The sequence below is a fragment of the Salvia hispanica genome, chromosome 6 (assembly GCF_029641045.1).
Source record: "Salvia hispanica isolate PSC_SH4W2 chromosome 6, Shi_PSC_v1, whole genome shotgun sequence".
NCBI lineage: Eukaryota > Viridiplantae > Streptophyta > Magnoliopsida > Lamiales > Lamiaceae > Salvia > Salvia hispanica.
In genome coordinates this window covers 46,675,795-46,697,580 of record NC_142697.1, presented here as the reverse complement: position 1 = coordinate 46,697,580, position 21,786 = coordinate 46,675,795, and the positions used below count along the sequence as shown (strand labels likewise).

General features: G+C 37.0%; 3 protein-coding genes and 1 pseudogene across 3 annotated transcripts; all 4 read left to right on the top strand.

The window, feature by feature from the left end:
* Positions 1-5,417: 5,417 nt before the first annotated feature.
* LOC148924016 (uncharacterized) lies at positions 5,418-8,509 on the top strand. Its single transcript, XM_089059852.1, has one exon. It carries the CDS (start codon positions 5,486-5,488, stop codon positions 6,365-6,367), a length of 882 nt encoding a protein of 293 aa, XP_088915978.1. The 5' UTR covers positions 5,418-5,485; the 3' UTR covers positions 6,368-8,509.
* LOC148924015 (late blight resistance protein R1-A-like) lies at positions 6,992-8,509 on the top strand. Its single transcript, XM_089059851.1, has 2 exons — positions 6,992-7,998; positions 8,104-8,509. The coding sequence occupies exon 1, from the start codon at positions 6,992-6,994 to the stop codon at positions 7,934-7,936; it is 945 nt and encodes a 314-aa protein (XP_088915977.1). The 3' UTR covers positions 7,937-7,998; positions 8,104-8,509.
* A 1,535-nt stretch (positions 8,510-10,044) lies between these two features.
* LOC148924014 (putative late blight resistance protein homolog R1A-3) lies at positions 10,045-13,421 on the top strand (annotated as a pseudogene).
* Positions 13,422-17,874: 4,453 nt separating this feature from the next.
* Positions 17,875-21,359, top strand: LOC125206982 (putative late blight resistance protein homolog R1A-3). The gene has a single exon (XM_048106190.2). The coding sequence runs from the start codon at positions 17,977-17,979 to the stop codon at positions 21,223-21,225; it is 3,249 nt and encodes a 1,082-aa protein (XP_047962147.2). The 5' UTR covers positions 17,875-17,976; the 3' UTR covers positions 21,226-21,359.
* The last annotated feature ends 427 nt before the right edge of the window (positions 21,360-21,786 follow it).

The following is a 21,786-nucleotide window of genomic DNA, read 5'->3' as shown; positions in this document are numbered from 1 at the left end:
TTTAATTTTTTAATATCTAACTAGTGATTTAAGTTGCCATTGCATCCCTGCATATCCATTCCATTGTCCTGCAAAATTTGAGGTTTCTTCTCTTGTTTGGGCTTGGTTTTGGATTTCAATCTTGAGCTAATGGGCTTGGTTTGGAATGGATGTAACTGAGGGCCCATGATTTGTTTTGCATGTGTTTTATCTCTGATTATCTTGTAGTATTGGGCTTTGTATTTTATTGCTCACCATGTTCTAAATTGTTCTCGTCTTCCACTTTATCGAGAAAATGTAGAAGATAAAATTGTTTCAAAGACTAAAAAGTCTAAAATTAAGTCCTAACATTTGCTTAAAAAAAATGGTTATATACATTAAACATGTTATATTTTGATACCAAACAATATGTTTTGGTCTATAATTTACGATTCCATAAAAAATTAACGATCAACCGCGTCTTAAAATCCAAGGTTGAACTATTATCTTTCAAACGAGTCGAACGTCACCATACTTTTATTTTATAAATTTAAGGGGCACTGGTGTGAAGAATCTTCACTCAAAAATAGTTGTGGAAATGCAAAAATGTGGAGAATATAATGTATTGGCAAAAACGTTTGGCATGACTAAACAAATGATTTTTATTTTTATTATTTATAATTATATGATGTATTTACATGTAGTTTTATTTTAATGTATATTAGAGCATCTCCAATGGTCGGCTAGCGACCGCCTAACCGATTTGCGGCGCTAGCCGATCGGCTAGCCGAACCATTAGAGGCAGCCAGCGGGAAATCGGCCAAAATTTCAGCGTGGGCTGGCCGATCGCGACGCGCTGGCTGATGCACTGGCCGGCATTGTGGAGTGCCGATCGGCCAGCGCCAAATTTTGATTATTTTTTTTAAAACCTATATAAACGCGATTTTAGTTTCATTTTCATTTGCACCGCTTGTTTTAACAAGTTTTCTCTCTCTTTAAATTTCTGTATAAGACCATCATCGAGCGATGGATAACAACAATGAGTCCAGGCCAGCGACGAGTGGATCTTAGACTCCCACGGTACCTGTGGGATCTAGATGGGGCCAGATGGGCGGGCAGATGGGCCCAGGGTTTAACATCCCTTAGAATAAGATGATGGGGATGATGGCCGGAGCGCTGGGGAGTGGGAACCGGGGAGGGGGGATGTCGTGGGGTATGCCGGGCGGCGGACAGGCCACGGGCAGGGGTGGGGAGGAATGCCCCAGATGCAGCAGCAGATGATGCAACAGATGATGGGTATGCATCCCGGGATGCAGGGGTCACCGGGGAGGGGGGGACACGGTCTATCGTCCCTCTCTGGATTTTTTGACGGCTTCGTCTCACACGTCGACCCAGGTGGAGACGCAGTGAACTGGCGATGACCTTTTGTCATTGCATGACATGGGGATCGATCTCGGGGATCCAGACACTCCCGTTCCAGCGGGGCGGGCTGCGGCGAAGAAGAAGAAGACGAAGGAGAAGGCCATGGCGGTCGACAAGTCGTTGCAGCCCGCTGTTGACGACACCACCGCCCAGAGGAAGTGGAGGAGGATGAGTACGCCGGGGTGGCCAGGGGGTGGTTGGAGGTGTGCGACGATCCGCTAGTTGCGAACAACTAGCGGGTCGTCAACATGTGGGCGAAGATTAGAGATGCCTACAGGAGGCACTGCCCGCATGGGAAGGATTTCAGCGGGGAGGAGGTCCGGAAGGGGTGGAAGCGCATCAGGGCCGCGGTCGGCCGTTTCTCGGGGTTGTACGCCAACGCCCTCCGCCAGCTGACTAGTGGGCAGAATGAGGAGGACGCCCGGAGGATAGCGGAGAGTCAGTTCCCCGTGCCGGGAAAGTACAAGGATTTCCACTTTTGGGACTGCTTTGAGTTCCTGAAAGAGTCCGAGAAGTTTCGGACAGGGTTCGACGCTGGGTAGCCGAAGAAGCAGAGGCTGAACTATTCCGCGACTACAGCGGCAGCAGCGGCGGATCCCACGACCTCCCCCCGGATGCTGAGGAGTTTCCGTCCCCTACATCCTTTGCCCGTCGCCCTCGCCTGGTTGGACAAAAGCGGGCGCAACGGGCAGCGAGGAGAGGATCCCTCCTATCGCCTAGGAGGTTGTCTCGGCACCCCCCACCCGAGTTCACCTTCTTCTCACGGCAAAAAACGCGGGAGCAGATGTACAAGGTCTTCCAAGATTGGAGGGCCGCCACTGACCCCACGGAGAAGATGTTTCTTCACTCGATACTCGAGAGCATGCCCGTTGATTTGGATGCAGCGAGGGCACAGATGGGGGGTTCCGACGTGGGCTCGGATACCCCCGGGTGGCGACGACGCGGACGGCGGCGGCGAGGACGACGGCGATGAGGACGGCGGCGACGGCGACGAGGAGTAGATGGTGGCGAGGCTCATGTGTAGAAGCCCTTTTTTAAACAAAAAATCATGTATTTTTTTTAATCTATGTACTTTTTTTTAATGAAATGAATTAAGTTTCCCGTATCTGTATCGTAAATTTAATTCCGTAATTTAATCGTAATTTTAATTCTGTAAATGTAGTATTTCTTGAATTATTTTTATTGCGGCTGGCCTGTGGCTAGCCTAAATCTGATGTGGCGGGGGATTTTTAGTGCTGCTGACGTGGCAGTGAGAGAGTGGCTGGCCTATGGCTGACCTATTTGCATTGGAGATACTCTTACAATGTCGTTGCCTACATAATTAATAGTAGTAAATTGATTATTTATGTTTTGTGTCGTACAAATATTGCTTTATTTTATAAACTTGAATAAATGTAAATTAAATTAATTATGTGTTCAATACCAGTTATTTATAACAGGCATGTTCCTGTTTCTTTTTTTGAATTTAATTAATTAAGTAGCTTTCAGCACTAGCTTCCAAATTAAATACTGTACAATAATACAACGCATACAAAAACATTTAATAACTGAGCTAGATATATGAAAAGACACAGTTAAAGGTAAATAAATTAGTTATGATACTGTTGTAGGGTTAGTTTTGTCTTTAAATATTTAATACTCTCTTCTTCTGTCAAAAACATCTCATTTATGGATGACAACATGTTTAAATGAAAAATTGATAAAGTAAGAAAAAATGAGAAAAAGTAGATAAAATAAAAGAGATGTGGAGAGAAAGTAGGTAAAGTCTAAGAGAAATGAGAAAAGGTGGATAAATATAAGAGATAAACTTTCTATTTTTAGAAATGTGACTATTTTTATAGAAGAGTAGTACTCCCTCCGTCCCACAAAAGATGTCACACTTTCCTTTTTAGTTTGTCTCACAAAAGATGTCACATTTTCCTTTCTGGAAAAAGTTCTCTCACATGAATATAAAAATTATATTTTCTCTATCCATTTAACACACAAAATAAAATCTCCTAAAATCTCGTGCCGTCTCACAAGTGTGACATCTTTTGTGGGACGGAGGGAACATATAAGTTGCTCTTTATACCAAACACCACTTTAATCTACCATGCGGCATTATCTATCTTGGTTTATGAAATGAAGTTTTTGTGACTATAAACCACCACCTTGAGATAACGTATGTTATTTCCTACTCCATCTCCTACTATAAACGCACAAATATAATAAGTGATGGTGGAGTTTTACATGTAAAGTACTTGTAGGACATTTTTGTTGGTTAGAAAATACAAAATGTAACAAGATGATAAAGAAGTGAAATGTTCTTTTAAACTAATTAAAATTTAATAAAAATATTTAATTTTTGTAAGGATTAGGTCATACCAGACTATATTCGAGTCTTACATGCAAAAAGTCTCTCATGTTGGTGATGCAACGCTCACCTTGTTGTTTATCGCGAGGCTGAACCCTCCGATCTCATAGGAACTCCTTACCTGGAGCACACTGCAGGAGGCTTTCCTGCACGTAAAATAAATCATTACCCGGACGACATGCGATTTTATGCAAGTTAAATTTATTGAACATAAGAACTCCACCGACTTTGGAGAAGATCCTAGAATTTAGTAGATGACATTTGAAAGTTTGCCTATCCCAAGCTGTGCGAAGGAAGAAAAACTTGAAGAAATTGGAAATGAAAAGTTGGTCAAACAAGTGACCACATCAAGTCAAGAGCTGGAAGATCAAGAGCTGGGTGATTCATTGTCGACATTCAAGTTTCAGTTACACCTTTTGGTATCTTGGTCTTTTAGCATTCTAGTTTATCCATTGTTTTCTTAGTCTAGACTCTTCTTAGACCTCTATATAAGTTGATTTTCTTGGTATTGTATCACACCATTTTAAGTGTGAAATATTCAAGCAATTCATTTCCTTCATCATGTGGAACACTATTCTGTTCACTTACATTTCTCTTTTTATCCATGGATTGTTGGTTTCTTTCAACATTTAACTAGAATAATCTAGTTGATCTAGCCGACATAGTATTAAGAAATAAGAATTAGGAATATTAAATTAGAATAGTTAGAAGACTAGAATTATCTAGTTTGGTGAAGTCGGTTCTTAACCGACATAGATTGCCTATAAATAGGCATTAGGTGTTTAGTAGTAATATGTACCCAAGAGAGTGAGTGAGTGCACTAGCTAAGTGTGCGTGAGTGTGTGAGTGTGTATGAGAATTAGTGTGCGAGGTGTGTCCTCGTAGAGCTAGAGGTGTGTCCTCGGGTGTCTTGTGAGGTGTATCCTCCAAGAGTCGTAGTGTTGTGTTGGTGTTGTGTACACCACTGTTGTGTTGTGTATTGGTGTTTCATATACCGTTGTCGGGAGCTTAATAAAATTTTATTTGTGTGTCGATCCTGAAGTACCGCTGATACCCAACAAAATCTGTGTATTAATTTGAGAAAATAAAGTAAAAAAAAGAGTACCATAAAGTGGAAATAAAAGTGTTTTTATTTTTGGTAATGAATCATCTTGATTGAGATAACTTATAAGGAAAGTTGGTCATTTTTAGTAGGACGTAAGGAGTACTTTTTATGTCCTATTAAAAGATATGTACCGACTATTTTTTTTAACACGAAATTTAAGAAAATTATACTCATGAGTAAGATACTAAAGAAAGAATAAAGTAAAAATAAAATAGAAAAATAAAAAGAAAATAAAGAAAAAAATGGAAAAAAATACTTATCTTTTGCTAAAAGCTAAAATGAATCAATTTAAGTGGAAAAAAATACTTATCTTTTTTAATCACGAGTATTTTTTAATATGAAGGTTAGGTGTATTATTGATGTACTTCACATGCACATTCAATTGGCAACATCACGCTTATATAAAAATGGCCAAACAAAGATGAGAATTGATAAAGAAAGTGTGGACTTGTTGATATAACAATGGAGTCCATCAGTAGCATTGATATCAATGACACAAGTCATGGCACATGGGCCATTTAATATCCACCTAAGAGTTGAAATATATTGATGTCAGTTTCCCCTTGCATTTCCACAACTCTTTCTTCGTATTCTTATCTTCATTTCCGGCTACCTGCAAAAAATAGGAAAAAAAAAACATTATTTCAATGGCGGCTTATGCAGCTCTGCTTTCTATTAAGCAGATTTTGGATCAGATCGAGCACCATCCTTCCCCTCCGATTTCTATGGACAAAAAGCAATTTGAATCTCTGACTGAAATTGTTATGTTCTTGCAGGAATTTCTCGAAGGTTACAAATCTCCTTATGCTGAGGGGGACGAGGCAGATCTACTGGAGATGCGCATTGCTGATGCGGTTTATGCGGCTGAAGATGTCATCGAATCTCACATTGTGGAGCAGCTTCGTCCCGGTGTCTTAGCCTTGTACGAGGCTTTGAGGAATGTGCTAGAAGACATGGATTCGGTCGTTGCAGTCAATGAAGGTATGCTGCTGAGACAATTCTTAGATATCTCGTTATCTGCAGCAGACTTGGATAATACTATGGAGGATATAATGCAAGACATTCAATTGGTAGAAGAAAGGGTGACAAAACACACTGATTTGATCTTCACACTCAAATATCATCTGCAGAGACAAGTCTCAGATTCCTCAGACTTGTATAAGAGTGTGGTAAAACACATGGATTTCATCAAGAATGAAGTGATGGAGATTTTTGAATTCAAAGATAAGCTGCAGAGACAAGTCTTGGCATATGCTGATTACAAAATATATGCAAACTTGTTCAAGACTGAGGTGGTGAATTTCATAGAAGACGTGGATTTGCTTAAGAATGAAGTGATGGAGATTTTTGCATTCAAAGATCAGTTGCAGAGACAAGTACTTTCACCATCTGCTACTTCCTCAATATATGCAGAGACTCTTGTGTATTTCAGAAAAGACATGGATTTGGATTTGATCAAGAAAGACATGATGGATGGAGATCATTGCAATCAAAGATCAGCTAGAGATACAAGTCTCAGCCTCTTATGATTCCTCAACATCTGCATACTTTTATGAGAGTTTGCAGAAGGTGATAGAAGACATGGACATGATCAAGCAAGAGGTGATGGAGATCGTTGCACTAAAAGATCATACACAAGTCTCTGGTGGTTCCTCAACATTGGCTTTCTCTAGGCCGAACAGTACAACCATGGTGGGCTTTGATGATGTCATGATTCAACTCATGGAGAAGCTCGTTTATGGAGAACAGAGTCGCCAAGTCATCCCAATTGTTGGAATGGGAGGAATTGGTAAGACCACTCTTGCCAAACATGTTTATGCACATCTATCTATTACTCACCATTTTGATATATGTGCTTGGGTTACAATTTCTCAAAAATATAACACAAAAGAACTTTTTCGTGAAATTCTATCTCAAGCCAGTAAACAAAGGTTGAGTGAAATGAGAGAAGAAGAAATAGAACTATCACTCCACCAATGTTTATCACATAGAAGGTATCTAATAGTATTGGATGATATGTGGAGTATTGAGGCATGGGAGAAGATATAACGCTATTTTCCTAGCAATGGAATGGTAGTCGGATAGTGGTGACAACTAGGCTATCAAATTTGGGTTCTCGATTGAATAACAATTATAGCCTTGAATTGGAATTTATGAATGAAGAAACTAGTTGGAACATGTTCAGCAAAATTGTGTTTGGGGAGAAAAGTTGTCCTTTAGAATTGGAGAAAATTGGAAAGAAGATTGTGGAGAGTTGTAGAGGACTTCCATTATCAATTGTTGTGATGGGAGGCCTTCTTGAAAAATTGGAACGAACCACGGAATGTTGGGAATCTATTACGGGAAGCGTAAATTCATCAGTGAATTTAGAAAATGATAAGCATTGTTTGAAAATACTGAAGTTGAGCTACAACCATTTGCCAATTTATCTTAAGCCGTGCTTTGTATATATGGGAATGTTTGAGGAGGATAGTAAAATTCGAGTCTCAACCTTCATCAAGCTATGTGTTTCTGAAGGATTTGTAAAACCAGTAGATGGAAAAAGTTTGGAAACAATAGTTAAAGAGTACTTAGATGAACTGGTTGCGAGAAATCTAATTCTTGTTCACGAGTTCGGAAGAACTGGAAGCATGAAGTACTTGAAAATCCATGATTTGTTGAGGGACCTTTGCTTGAGAGAAGCTGAAAAGGAGAGGTTTATTCATGTGATCGGGCAACATAATCCTCTAGGCACGTCTATCCAACGCCGTGTAGTTATTCCAAGAAGCACTTCAAAGAAGGAAGTCCTTGATGCCATGAGATCTACACAACATGTGCGATCCTATATAAGTGATTATGAAAGAGTTCAATGGTTGTCCAATTTAAGAGATTATGAAAGAGTTCTATTGTTGCCCAATTATAGATTGTTAAGGACTTTGCGAGCATACAGCAGATTTTCTCATCCAAAAGAACCGATGTATTCCGTGAGAGAATTGTTCGAGTTTGTTAATATGAGGTTTCTTGCTTTTAGTCATGAAGTAGGTTCCAAACTTCCTTCTTCAATCAATCTCCTCTGGAGCCTTCAGACATTAATTCTTCCTCAGCCAGCACTACGATGAGGACGGTTTTCTGATGACCTTAGCAAATCGCAACTTTACAGTTGAAATAGGGCGTTACGATGGTGAGATCCTTTGATCGTCAATAATAATTTAGATGTCCATTTGTTTTTGCATTATATACTACTATTCATTTTTGAATTCGTAAATATGAATTTTGTCTCGTGTAGCCATGGATGACATGTTGGAGTATTTAAGTAAATTCTTGTAAACAAGTTGGAGTATCTCTCAGCAATTCTTGTAGATTGTTTACATGAGAAAGCTGGAATCTCGTAGCTTCCATTGCTGTAGAAATGATTTTTCGCGAAAGCCGATTACCTTTCCGTACTCCCTTAGGAGTCTAACTCTTGAAATCAGAAATGGAAGAATGGAAGCCTCATTGCCTCTTCTTCAAAAGCTCATGTTGAGATATATATGGAAGTTTTACTATTGTAAGTTTACACATGTTTTTTAGTTTCTTCTCATATTTGGGCTTAGTTTTGGGTTTCAATCTTGAGCTAATGGGCTTGGTTTGGAATGGATGTAACTAATGAGCTAATGAGCTAATGGGCTTGGTTTTGGGCCCATCATTTGTTTTGCTTGTGTTTTATCTCTGATTATATTGGGCTTTGTATTTTATTACTCACCATGTTCTAAATTGTTAAGTCTGTCATTTTACCGAGAAAATGTAGAAGATAAAAATGTTTCAAATATCGATATCTGACATTTTCAGACTAATAACAATGTGACACAAAAAACTAAAAAATTCAATTTAACAAGTATTTACGAAATTTGCCACGTTAGATGTATACATGTAACGTAATAATGTCACACCACCAAAATTTCTCCTTAATACCTAATATATATAGATGCAAAAGTTGTTCAATTCTAATTAGACATTAGTCAACCATTCTCTCTCTCTTCAAATTTCACTCCTCCAAAAAAATGTGTTCAAAATTTCAATTTGATTCGATTTGGATATTTGGTTTTCGGTTTTTTTCTCATCCCTACAGGTGGTTGAAGCTCAAGTATTTGAGCATGCTCAAAAAATTTGAAGAGTTATTATAAAGATTTAGTGAGGATATAATCGAAGGGAGCGGGACAATTGAGTCATTTCAGCAACGCATGCTCCTAGAAGCTTCTTTTGCTATTCCGGTCATGGGCCTTTCGTTGAATAGTTATCCATCAAGTAATCAACACTGGTGAGTAGGAGAAGGTTGGAGTTTGAATTTGTAGTTGCAAGTATTTTTTTGCGTCTTAATGTACGGTTGTATTAGTTGGTACGTGTAAAATCATGGTGATGAAATAGAAGATGTATATTGATGAATTGGATCTATTGTGCTTTTATGTTTTGGACTTGGAACTAATACTAACTTTTTACGTTTTTTGTGTTAATACGAAATTCGACGAATTTTATGAGATTTCAAATTTTAATTCACTTTCCACTATATGTTTTAAAATTCATGTCCGGTCAAAGTGTGACAAAATTTAAGAGACGGAAGGAGCAGGAAAGAATATATAAATTGGTATAAGTTTGGGCTTGATTTTGAATTTCAATCATAAGATAATGGGCTTTGTTTGGAATGGATGTAATTGAAGCCCATGATTTGTTTAGCTTGTTCTTTCTCCGTGATTATCTTGTATTGGACTTTTTATTATATTGCTCACCATTTTAAAAATTGTTCAAGCCTTTCATTTTATTGAAAAATTGGAGAATGATAAAATTGTTTCAAATATCGATGATTTATTCACATTTCATTTTGATTGACAAGTGAGAAATATGAAAGATTAAAATTGAATATTATATATACTACTCCAGTATTAAAGCCGACTACATTTTCTAAGTGCTTTTTTAGCTAAATGTGAACATAGAACTGCAGTAGTTTTAGTAGGCGTATAATGGTACAAATTTCATTTTGGGAAAAACATTAAATAAAAATGGTACAAATTACATATTTTTTCGTATATTAGTGGACATTGAAATGTTGTTATTACATTGACTTGTATAATTTGATAACATTATTGGACGGAATCAACACGAGGAAACAAACGATAGGAGAATGTGATTTTTCTTCTTATATTAAACATGCAATCGGGCCAGGCCTTAGATATTTAGTCTGCATAATCAATAATGCTTGACTCCAATTCCCCCATTTATTCCCACCACTCATCCTTCGTATTCTATCTTCATTTTCAGCAAACAGAAAAAAAAAATTACTCTTATCTTATCTCAAAAAAAAAAAAAAAAGTTCATATCAATGGCGGCTTATGCAGCTCTGGTTTCTCTTATGCAGATTTTGGATCAGATCGAGCATCATCCTTCGCCTCCGATTTCTATGGACAAAAAGCAAGTTGAATCTCTTACTGGAGTTGTTATGTTTTTGCAGGAATTTCTCGAAGGTTACAAGTCTCCTTATGCTGAGGGAGATGAAGCAGATCCGTTGGAGAAGCGCATTGCTGATGCGGTTTATGCGGCTGAAGATATCATCGAATCTCACATTGTGGAACAGCTTCGTCCCGGTGTCTTAGTCTTGTACGAGGCTTTGAGGGACGTGATAGAAGACATGGATTCGATCGTTGAATTGGTAGACGCACACCCGGATGAGATTTTGGGGGATTTGATGCAAGACATTGAATTGGTAGAAGAAAGGGTGAAAAAATACATGGATTTGATCTTCACACTCAAATATCATTTGCAGAGACAAGTCTCAGATTCTTCAGACTTGTATAAGACTGTGGTAAAGGTGATACAACACATGGATTTCATCAAGATTGAAGTCATGGAGATTTTTGCATTCAAAGATCGGCTGCAGAGAAAAGTCTTGGAATATGTTAAGTACGGGACTGACGTGGTGGATTTCATAGAAGACGTGGATTTGCTTAAGAATGAAGTGACGGAGATTTTTGCATTCAAAGATCAGTTGCAGAGACAAGTCTCTCTATCTGCTAATTCCTCAACATATGCAGAGACTCCAGTGTCTTTCAGAAAAGACATGGATTTGGATTTGGATTTGGATTTGATCAAGAAAGACATGGTGGAGATAATTGCAATCAAAGATCAGCTAGAGATAGAAGTCTCAGCCTCCGCTGATTCCTCAGCATATGCAGACTTTCACGAGAGTTTGCAAAAGGTGATAGAAGACATGGATTTAATCAAGAAAGAAGTGATGGAGAACGTTGCACTCAAAGATCATACACAAGTCTCTGGTGGTTCCTCAACATCTTCTTTCTCTAGGCCGAACAACACAGCCATGGTGGGCTTTGATGATGTCATGATTCAACTCATGGAGAAGCTCATTTATGGGCAACCCGGTCGTCAAGTCATCCCAATCGTTGGGATGGGAGGAATTGGTAAGACTACTCTTGCCACAAATGTTTATGCACATCCATATATAGGTGACCGTTTTGATATATGTGCTTGGGTTACCATTTCTCAACAATATAACACAAAAGAACTTTTTTGTGAAATTTTATCTCAAGCCGGTAAACAAGGGTTGAGTGAAATGAGAGAAGATGAAATAGAACTATCACTCTACCAATTTTTATCATATAGAATGTATCTAATAGTGTTGGATGATATGTGGAGTATTTAGGCATGGAAGAAGATACAACTCTATTTTCCTGACAATGGTAATGGTAGTCGAATAATGGTGACAACTAGGCTATCAAATTTGGGTTCCCAATTGAGTAACAATTATAGCCTTGAAATGGAATTTATGAATGAAGAAAGTAGTTGGAGTATGTTCAGCAATATTGTGTTTGGGGGAAAAGGTTGTCCTTTAGAATTGGAGAAAATTGGAAAGAAGATTGTGGAGAGTTGCAGAGGACTCCCATTATCAATTGTTGTGATGGGAGGTCTTTTGGAAAAAATGGAACGAACCACAGAATGTTGGGAATCTATTAGGGGAAGCATAAATACATTAGTGAATTTGGAAAATGATAAACATTGCTTGAAAATACTGAAGTTGAGCTACAACCATTTGCCAGTTTATCTTAAGCCGTGCTTTGTATATATGGGAATGTTTGAGGAGGATAGTAAAATTCGAGTCTCGACACTCATCAAGCTATGGGTTTCTGAAGGATTTGTAAAACCAGTAAATGGCAAAAGTTTGGAAACAATAGTTAGAGAGTACTTAGATGAAATGGTTGCGAGAAATCTAATTCTTGTTCACGAGTCCGGAAGAACTGGAAGCATGAAGTTCTTGAAAATCCATGACTTGTTGAGGGACCTTTGCTTGAGAGAAGCTGAAAAGGGGAGGTTTTATCATGTGGTCAGGCAACATAATCCTCTTAGCACGTCTTGCCAACGTCGTGTAGTTATTCCGAGAAGCACTTCAGAAAAGGAAGTCCTTGATGCCATGAGATCTACACCACATGTGCGATCCTATATAAGTGATTATGAAAGAGTTCAATTGTTGCCCAATTTAAGATTGTTGAGGACATTGCGAGCATACGACAGATTTTCTTATTCAAAAGAAAGTGAGTATTCCCTGAGAGAATTGTTCAAGTTGGTTAATTTGAGGTATCTTGCTGTTCGGCCCAGTAAGTGTTCCCAATTTCCTTCTTCAATCAATCTCCTCTGGAGCCTTCAGACATTAATTATTAATCCTCCATTTATGAATTTAAACATGAATGCACCGGTTGAAATTTGGAACATGCCTCAACTTAGGCATGTTGATTTCAACTCAGGCTGGAGCGATGTTGGAGGATTGCATCTCCCAGATCCTCCTTCGAGTAACAAGATTGTGATCATGGAAAATCTACAAATCCTCAAAGGAGTAATAAATTTCAAGTGTGATGAGATGATAGTTTGTAGAATTCCCAATATTAAGAAATTGGGACTATTTTTCCCCATACCTGGTGATAATGAGGACTATTGTCTCCACAACATCGAACGTCTACAAAAGCTTGAATCTCTCAACTGGAAAGGCGAAGGTAGGAGTACTTTGTTGCAAAAGCTTACCTTTCCAAACACTCTTAAGAAACTGACTCTTGAAATGTCTAGTAATAATAGAATTGAAGACATATTGGAAAAGGCAAGTGCATTACCCCTTCTTCAAAAGCTCAAGTTGCATAATGGAGAATTCACAACAGGCAGATGGGAAACAGTGGAAGGCCAGTTCCCCAGTCTCAAATATTTGGAACTTGTCACGTGTAGTGGCTTGGAATGGTGGATGACTGAGAGCTCTCACTTCCCATGTCTCGAGCACCTTAGACTTCACAAGGTATATTTGAAGGAGTTCCCTGCAGAACTTGGTGAAATTCCGACACTGAAATCCGTGACAATGTGGCGTTGCAGTAAAGAATCAGTGATAAGTGCGAGGAGAATGGTCGAGGAACAAGAGGAATTACAAGGAGAAGAAGAAATATCTTTTAAAGTTTCCGTTATCCTCAGCCAGCGCTACGGTAAGGACAGTTTTCTGATGAGCTTAGCAAATCGCAACTTTAAAGTTGAAATAGATATTTACTAGTGAGATCTTTTGATTGTCAATAATAATTTTGATGTCCATTTGATTTTGCATTATATACTAGTACTAATTTTAACTTAAATATGAATTTTGTGTCGTGTAGCCTTGGATGAAATGTTGGAGTATTTAAGTAAATTCTTGTAAACAAGTTGGAGTATCTCTCAACAATTCTTGTAGATTGTTTAAATGAGAAAGCTGGAACCACTTAGCAAAGATTTTTCACGAAAGCTTACCTTTATACTCTCTTAGGAGTCTAACTCTTGAAATCAGAAATGGTACATTGCCTCTTCTTCAAAAGCTCATGTTGAGATATAGAAGTTTTACAAGTTTACACATGTTTTTGGTTTTGTTTTTGTTTTCTATCATTGTTTTGTTTTCCGTGTTGGTGTTAATTGCTGAGAAAGATATGGAACAAAACAATACTATTGAAAATCTATTAGCAAAATTCATTAAGTCACTAAGATTTTTTATTTATTTTTCTTTTTCTCTTGCACACATGAAGCATTGAATAGTAAATGGAGAGATATATTTGAGCTTTCCCAGTGTTTGGGCTGTGTTGATATTGCTTCAAGGTCTTCTTATGGATTTAATATCTCAGCCCAATAGATATGGATTGTCTTTATCAAAAACCATATATATTTGAAAACTAATAAGGAATCTTCTTTTAAATAAAATTTAACTTTATCATTGAGACGTAGCAAAGTAACCAAAATTGAGTTGAATTACCTAAAAGTTTGGTGGGTGACCTCATACAGTTAGGCTTAAATTCACTTTAATTAAGTCTATGTTTATCACTCATTAAATTATACGGAAACGATGTTTTAGATTATTATAGTCTTCAATACAAAAATCAATTTAACAATGAAAAAGACAATAGTATATATACTTGCTATTATATTTGCTCTATTTTAGTGTAGCTATATCATGCAATTGAAATTTAATAATTATGAGTAGCATAATCTTTAAAACATGTGTATATACAATAAAAATATACAGTTATAGGCTATCTCACGAATATAAGTAAATGTAAACCATAATTAGGTTGAAGAGAAAACATAAATAAATTCCACTGTGATTGACCTATTTATCATTTTTTATATACAGATTAATGCAAATTAAACTAATTCAAATATTAATCCATTGTTAAGAATCAAGATGTAGCTAATACGTGAGATTAGTTGGAATGACCACCTCATAATTCTTTTTCTATTGCATGCTTAGTCAAATAAATAAATTAATAAACTTACCGACAACAACAATAACTAATTGTTTACTTACCAATTTTGTCTTTTATTCAAATGTAGAGAATTTACAGATTAGTTTATATACGGTTGAAACTTGAAATTTCCCAATTCAATCCAATTATGCACAAATCTGAATTAAATCCATTAATTCTTAGTAATATTTAAAGTTGATCTGTTTGAAGATTAGTGAACTCCAAAATCAATTTTCTTTGAGTTGGATTCACTTTAGGCTAAATTAAACTTAATTAGTACTTCAATCATAGTACTGGCTCATGTCTCCATCACTTCAATAATTAGTCACGATATAATTATTATTTTATTTAACACATTAAAAAAGACATACTCCATGTAACGTAATAATGCCAAACCACCAAAATTTCTCCTTATATATATACATATAGATGCAAAGTTATTCAATCCCACTTCTATTTAGTCAACCATTCTCTCTCTTCAAATTTCACTTCACCAAAATTAAAATGGCTTCCAAAACTGAACTCATCAGCCAGCTCCGCCCGTCCGCCACTTCCTTCCGGTGGAGATTCCGGTCTCGGCCACGTCTCCCCACCATCCGCCTCGGTGGGAAGAAGCCCCGACGTGGCTTCTTCCTGCTCAGGCTATGCAAGAAGGCGAAGCTCAAGTGGCTAAAGCTCAAGTACTTGAGCATGCTCAAAAAATTGAAGAATAATTATAAAGATTTAGTGAAGGATATGATCGAAGAGAGCGGGACAATTGAGTCATTTCAGCAACGCATGCTTCTAGAAACTTCTTTCGCTATTCCGGTCATGGCCCTTCTTTGAATAGTTATCCATCAAGTAACCAACATTGGAATAGAAGATGTATGTTGATGTAAATGAGTGAGTTATGTTTTGTACTACTTGAAATTATTACTCATTTTGTTTATTTTTTTCGATGTTTTTGAGAAATTGTAAGAATGTGTCATGTGTTACAATGAGGAAAGGAAAGTAAGTGCATGATCAATTGTAAAACCGGAAAAGTAATTGACGAATTCATGTATAATCAAGAACTTACAAAAGAAAAACAAATAAAAAAGCTTCTTATATTATGCTATTTTGAGATTTTTAAATTTAATTTTTATATCACTTGTGAGTTCAACATGCATGTCTTTAATATTTTTGTTTTTAAAGAACATATACATATATAAATAGGAGTGTATAAGATTTTATATAACGTCTCTATCTATCTCATTGGAACATTGAATTTATTAACAAAGATATCAAATGAAGTATGTGCATGTAGGGGTATGTTAGGGTGCCACCACCCCTTAAAATAACACCATACCACCATTCCTAGCTAATCATTTGTACAAGTGGACGAATAATATGCTGCCACGTGGCAAAAATTCTGAAAAAGACGGTATTTGCTGGTCTTTATCCAGCAATATCCGACACACTATACAACAATTTATAGATTGTTGTGTAGTGTTTGTAATATTGCTGTGTAGAGTTTATAATATTGCAGTATAAGTGATGTCACGGTGTCATTTTAAGAGGGGTTGTTATTTTAACACAAAGTTTTTCATGTATTGTATATATGGATCAAGAATTAATAATATTAGTAGAGATGAGTTGTTCAGACAACGAATCTCTTAATGAATTAATCATGCAAAAATGAAGAAAGTCAAATTACTGTAAAAAAAAGAAAAATATTAGTATATTTTTCTTAATTTAACCAAAAAAACTGTGCAAACAGCCATTCAGCACATGGATATAAAAATTGTTCTCCGCCGTCCTTCGAATAATTAAGCTCATTATGGTATATTTATTCATTGTTTGTAGCACATGATTTTTTCATAAAATAATACTATTATCAAAGTAAATAATAAACACATAAGATTTAATTCTATTGCAGATAACCTAAAGTTACAATTTTTGGTTTTTACATAAATAATACTACTCCGTAACTTCATATAAACCTAAACAGGATAAAGGAAAATAAATTGTTGATTATATCTTCACACATGAATGATATCATACCATATTGGAAACAAAAGCATTCATGTTTACTTATTTATAACAGGTATGGTCTTTTTTTTTAAGAAAAATAAATTTAGCTTTCAATATTTTTCCTATAAGTCTCATTTATAACTTGATGATGACAAAGGAATAAATTAATTATAAAATTGCTCATAAACAAGTTAATCATCAAAGTAAGACAAATCACCTTATCTTTCGGCTATAATTTAGTATAAATTGTACTATGTCCCACAAAAGATGTCACACTTTCCTTTTTAGTTTATCCCATAAAAGATGTCACATTTCCTCTTTTAGAAAAAGTTCCTTCTCACATCAAATATAAAATTATATTTTCTCTCACCACTTAACATACAAAATAACATCTCCTAAAATCTTGTGTCATTTCCCAAGTTTGACATCTTCTCTGGGACGGAGAGAGTATAATAAGTACTCCTGGACAACTATAATATAACAGTATGCCTGCAAAATTTTTTTACTGTTTCACTTATTCGATACATTGGGTTTAGTAACAATGAAAATTTGACTGAGGAGTTTCAAAACCCAAAACAAAATCCCAAATCCTGAAGCCCAAAAATTCAAAAGGCCGAAGTTAGAAAACCCAAACAAAATTAATTTCCTTAAAACAAAGTGATTCCTAATTTCTAATAACAACACCATACCATCTTTTCTCTCTCTATTATTTTATCAATTTTGTTTTAAACTTGTTTGTCCACTGCCAATACTAATTAAGGAGTATTAAAGTTGATAGAAATGGTCCATAATCATAATAATTGAAACTATCTCCTCCCACACATCATGCCCTGTTCTTGAGAGTGCTATTATTTATCATTTGTGCATGTTTTTTTTTTTCATTTTTGTGTTGATTTGAGTTTAATGTTGATTCTTCAGTATCATTTTTTGTACAATTTGATTTGAATTTGTTGATTCTTTAATATCCTTTTTTTAACTCGAGTAAGTAATCTGCTGCCCTTCATCAAGAGGCTGTTTTGATGTTTGTTGAGTCCAATGAGGTATAATACTATCAAAATTACTGAATTTTACTAATAAGAAACAGTCAAACAGATGTTACAAAATTTATAGGATCAAAATTTTCTAAGAAAAGGACATGTGAGACTCTTTCTTGGATTCCCTTGCATTGCACTTTCCAAGACCCAAGTTGGCATATTGTAATGCTAATTAAATATTTAAGCAGTTCAACAACCATACATTGTTAAATAATATCTGCTGGCAATAATTCATCAAAGTAAAGACTTCACTCAAGTCTCTTGTTTGTCTCCCCTTGCATTTTCACCTGTTCTTCCTTGTTACTCTTTCTACATTTTTTTGCATCCTCAGAAAAAAGATTATATCAATCGGAGATGGCGGCTTATGCAGCTCTAGTTTCTCTTATGCAGACCATCCATCAGATCGAGCATCATCCTTCGCCTCCGATTTCCATGGACAAAAAACAAGTTGAATCTCTCACTGAGATTGTTACGTTCTTGCAGGAATTTCTTGAAGGTTACAAGTCTCCTTATGCTGACAAAGATGAAGCAGATCCTTTGGAGATGCGCATCGCTGATGCAGTTTATGTGGCTGAAGATGTCATCGAATCTCACATTGTGGAACAGCTTCGTCCTGACGTCTTAGTCATGTACGAGGCTTTGAGGGACGTGATAGAAGACATGGATTTGATCGTTGAAGTCAAAGAAGGTATGCTGCTGAGACAAGTCTCAGATATCTCGATATCTTCCGCAGACACACACCCAGATGAGATTTTGGAGGATTTGATGCAAGACATTGAATTGGTAGAAGAAAGGGTGATAAAACACATGGAATTGATCTTAGCACTCAAATATCATCTGCAGAGACAAGTCTCAGATTCATCAGACTTGTATAATACTGTGGTGAAGGTTATACAACACATGGATTTCATCAAGAATGAAGTGATGGAGATTTTTGCATTCAAAGATCAACTGCAGAGACAAGTCTTGGCATGTGCTGATTCCAAAATGTATGAATTTTATCCCAAGACTGAGGTGATGAATTTCATAGAAGACGTGAATTTGCTTAAGAATGATGTGATGGAGATTTTTGCATTCAAAGATCAGTTGCAGAGACAAGTCTTGCCATCTGCTTATTCCTCCACATATGCAGACATGGATTTGGATTTGATCAACAAAGACATGATGGAGATCATTGCAATCAAAGATCAGCTAGAGATACAAGTCTCAGCCTCTTCTGATTCCTCAACATCTGCAGACTGTCACGAGAGTTTGCAAAAGGTGATTGAAGACATGGATTTAATCAAGAAAGACGTGAAAGAGATCGTTGCACTCAAAGATCATACACAAGTCTCCGGTGGTTCCTCAACATCTTCTTTCTCTAGGCCAAACAGCACAACCATGGTGGGCTTTGATGATGTCATGATTCAACTCATGGAGAAGCTCATTTACGGACAATCCAGTCGCCAAGTCATCCCAATCGTAGGAATGGGAGGTATTGGTAAGACTACTCTTGCCACAAATGTTTATATGCATCCATCCATAGGTGACCGTTTTGATATATGTGCTTGGGTTACCATTTCTCAACAATTTAGCTTAAAAGAACTTTTTGGTGAAATTCTTTTTCAAGCTAATAAACAAAGGTCGGGTGAAATGAGAGAAGATGAAATAGGACTATCACTCCACAAATTTTTATCATATAGAAGGTATCTAATTGTGTTGGATGATATGTGGAGTATTGAGGCATGGGAGAAGCTACATCGCTATTTTCCTGATAATAGCAATGGTAGTCGGGTAATGGTGACAACTAGGCTATCAAATTTGGGATCTCAATTGGATAACAATTGTGGCCTTGAAATGAAGTTTATGGATGAGAAAAGTAGCTGGAATATGTTTTGCGAAATTGTATTTGGGGGAAAAACTTGTCCTTTGGGATTGGAAAAAATTGGAAAGAAGATTGTGGAGAGTTGTAAAGGACTTCCATTATCAATTGTTGTGATGGGAGGTCTTTTGGAAAAAATGGAACAAACAAAAAAATGTTGGAAATCTATTGAGAGAAGCATGAGTTCATTAGTGAATTTGGAGAATGACATGCATTGCCTAAAAATACTGAAGTTGAGCTACAACCATTTGCCCGTTTATCTTAAGCCTTGCTTTCTATATCTGGGAATGTTTGAGGAGGATAGTAAAATTAGAGTCTCGAGACTCATCAAGCTATGGGTTTCTGAAGGATTTGTAAAACCAGTCAAGGACAAAAGTTTGGAAATAATAGTTAAAGAGCACGTGGATGAACTAGTTGCGAGAAATCTAATTCTTGTTCACGAGTTTGGGGGAACTGGAAACATGAAGTACTTGAAAATCCATGATTTGTTGAGGGACCTTTGCTTGAGAGAAGCTGAAAAGGAGAGGTTTTATCATGTGGTCGGGCATCATAATCCTCTAGGTACGTCTAGCCAACGTCGTGTAGTTATTCCGAGAAGCACTTCGGAGAAGGAATTCCTTGATGCCATGAGATCTACACCACATGTGCGTTCGTGTATAAGTGTTTATAAAAGAGTACAATTGTTGCCCAATTTAAGATTGTTGACGACATTGCGAGTGCACGACAAATTTTCTCATTCAAAACAACATGAGTATTCCCTGAGAGAATTGTTCAAGTCGGTTAATTTGAGGTTTCTTGCTGTTTGTCATAGACAAGGTCCCCAACTTCCTTCTTCAATCAATCTCCTCTGGAGCCTTCAGACATTAATTATTCATCCTCCACCATACATGAATTTCAACATGAATGCACCGGTTGAAATTTGGAACATGTCTCAACTTAGGCATGTCGATATCCATGTTAATGGCTGGCAGATTGGTGGAGGATACCGTCTCCCAGATCCTCCGAGTGACAAGATTGTGATCATGGAGAATCTACAAACTCTCAAAGGAGTAAGAAATTTCAAGTGTGATGAGATGATGGTTCGTAGAATTCCTAATATCAAGAAATTGGCAATTGATTATGAGGATATTGGGGATGGTGATGACTATTGTCTCCAGAACATCGAACGTCTGCAAAAGCTTGAATCTCTCAGCTGCAAAGGCCATCTTAGGAGGAGTGCTTTGTTGCAAAAGCTTACCTTTCCACACTCTCTTAAGAGTCTGACTCTTTCGGCGTACTTAAATAGAATGGAAGACATATTGGAAAAGGCAAGTGCATTGCCCCTTCTTCAAAAGCTCAAGTTGTGGGGTGGAGATTTCACAACAGACAAATGGGAAACAGTGGAAGGGCAGTTCCCGAGTCTCAAATATTTGGAACTTGACTCGTGTAGTGGCTTGGAATGGTGGATGACGGAGAGCTCTCACTTCCCATGCCTCGAGCACCTTAGTCTTGGCGCGGAATCTTTGAAGGAGTTCCCTGCAGAACTTGGTGAAATTCCGACACTGAAATCCGTGAGAATGCGTCGTTGCAGTGAAGAATCAGTGATAAGTGCGAAGAGAATGGTCGAGGAACAAGAGGAATCACAAGGAGAAGAAGAATTATCTTTTAAAGTTTCCGTTATCCTCAGCTGGAACTACGATAAGGACGGTTTTCTGATGACCTTAGCAAATCGCAACTTTAAAGTTGAAATAGATCGTTACTAGTGAGATCCTTTGATTCTCAATAATAATTTAGATGTCCATGTTTTTTTGCATTATATATTAAATTTTGAATTCATATTTTCGAATTACTATTCTTTTACAGAAGCATATATGCTATGTCAATGATCTTGTATGTTTTTCTATTTGAGGTGTATATTATACCTTTCCATACTCTCTTTAGATCAGTCTAACTCTTGAAATCAGAAATGGAAGAATGGAAGCCTCATTGGAAAAGGTAAGTACATTGCCTCTTCTTTAAAAGCTCATGTTGAGATATGCAAGTTTTACAACTGGCAAATGGGAAAAAGTTGATGGCAATTTGGAATGGTGGACAATGGAAAGCTCTCACTTCCCCTGTCTCGAGCGCCTTCATCTTGTTTTCCTGAATGATTTGAAGGAGATCCCCGCACAACTTGGTGATCTTGTTCCAGTGCAGTGAATCGGTTGGGAAGAATGCGAAGAGAATGGTAGAGGAACAAGAGAAATTACAAGGAGAAGATCAACTATCCTTTAAAGTTGTAGCTATTGGGGTAGTTGGTTCTTATTACTCCCTTCACCCATTAC

Excerpts from the sequence above, each read along its gene's own strand:
- LOC148924016 (XM_089059852.1), top strand. The coding sequence starts at position 5,486 with ATGGCGGCTTATGCAGCTCTGCTTTCTATTAAGCAGATTTTGGATCAG.
- LOC148924015 (XM_089059851.1), top strand. The coding sequence starts at position 6,992 with ATGAATGAAGAAACTAGTTGGAACATGTTCAGCAAAATTGTGTTTGGG.
- LOC125206982 (XM_048106190.2), top strand. The coding sequence starts at position 17,977 with ATGGCGGCTTATGCAGCTCTAGTTTCTCTTATGCAGACCATCCATCAG.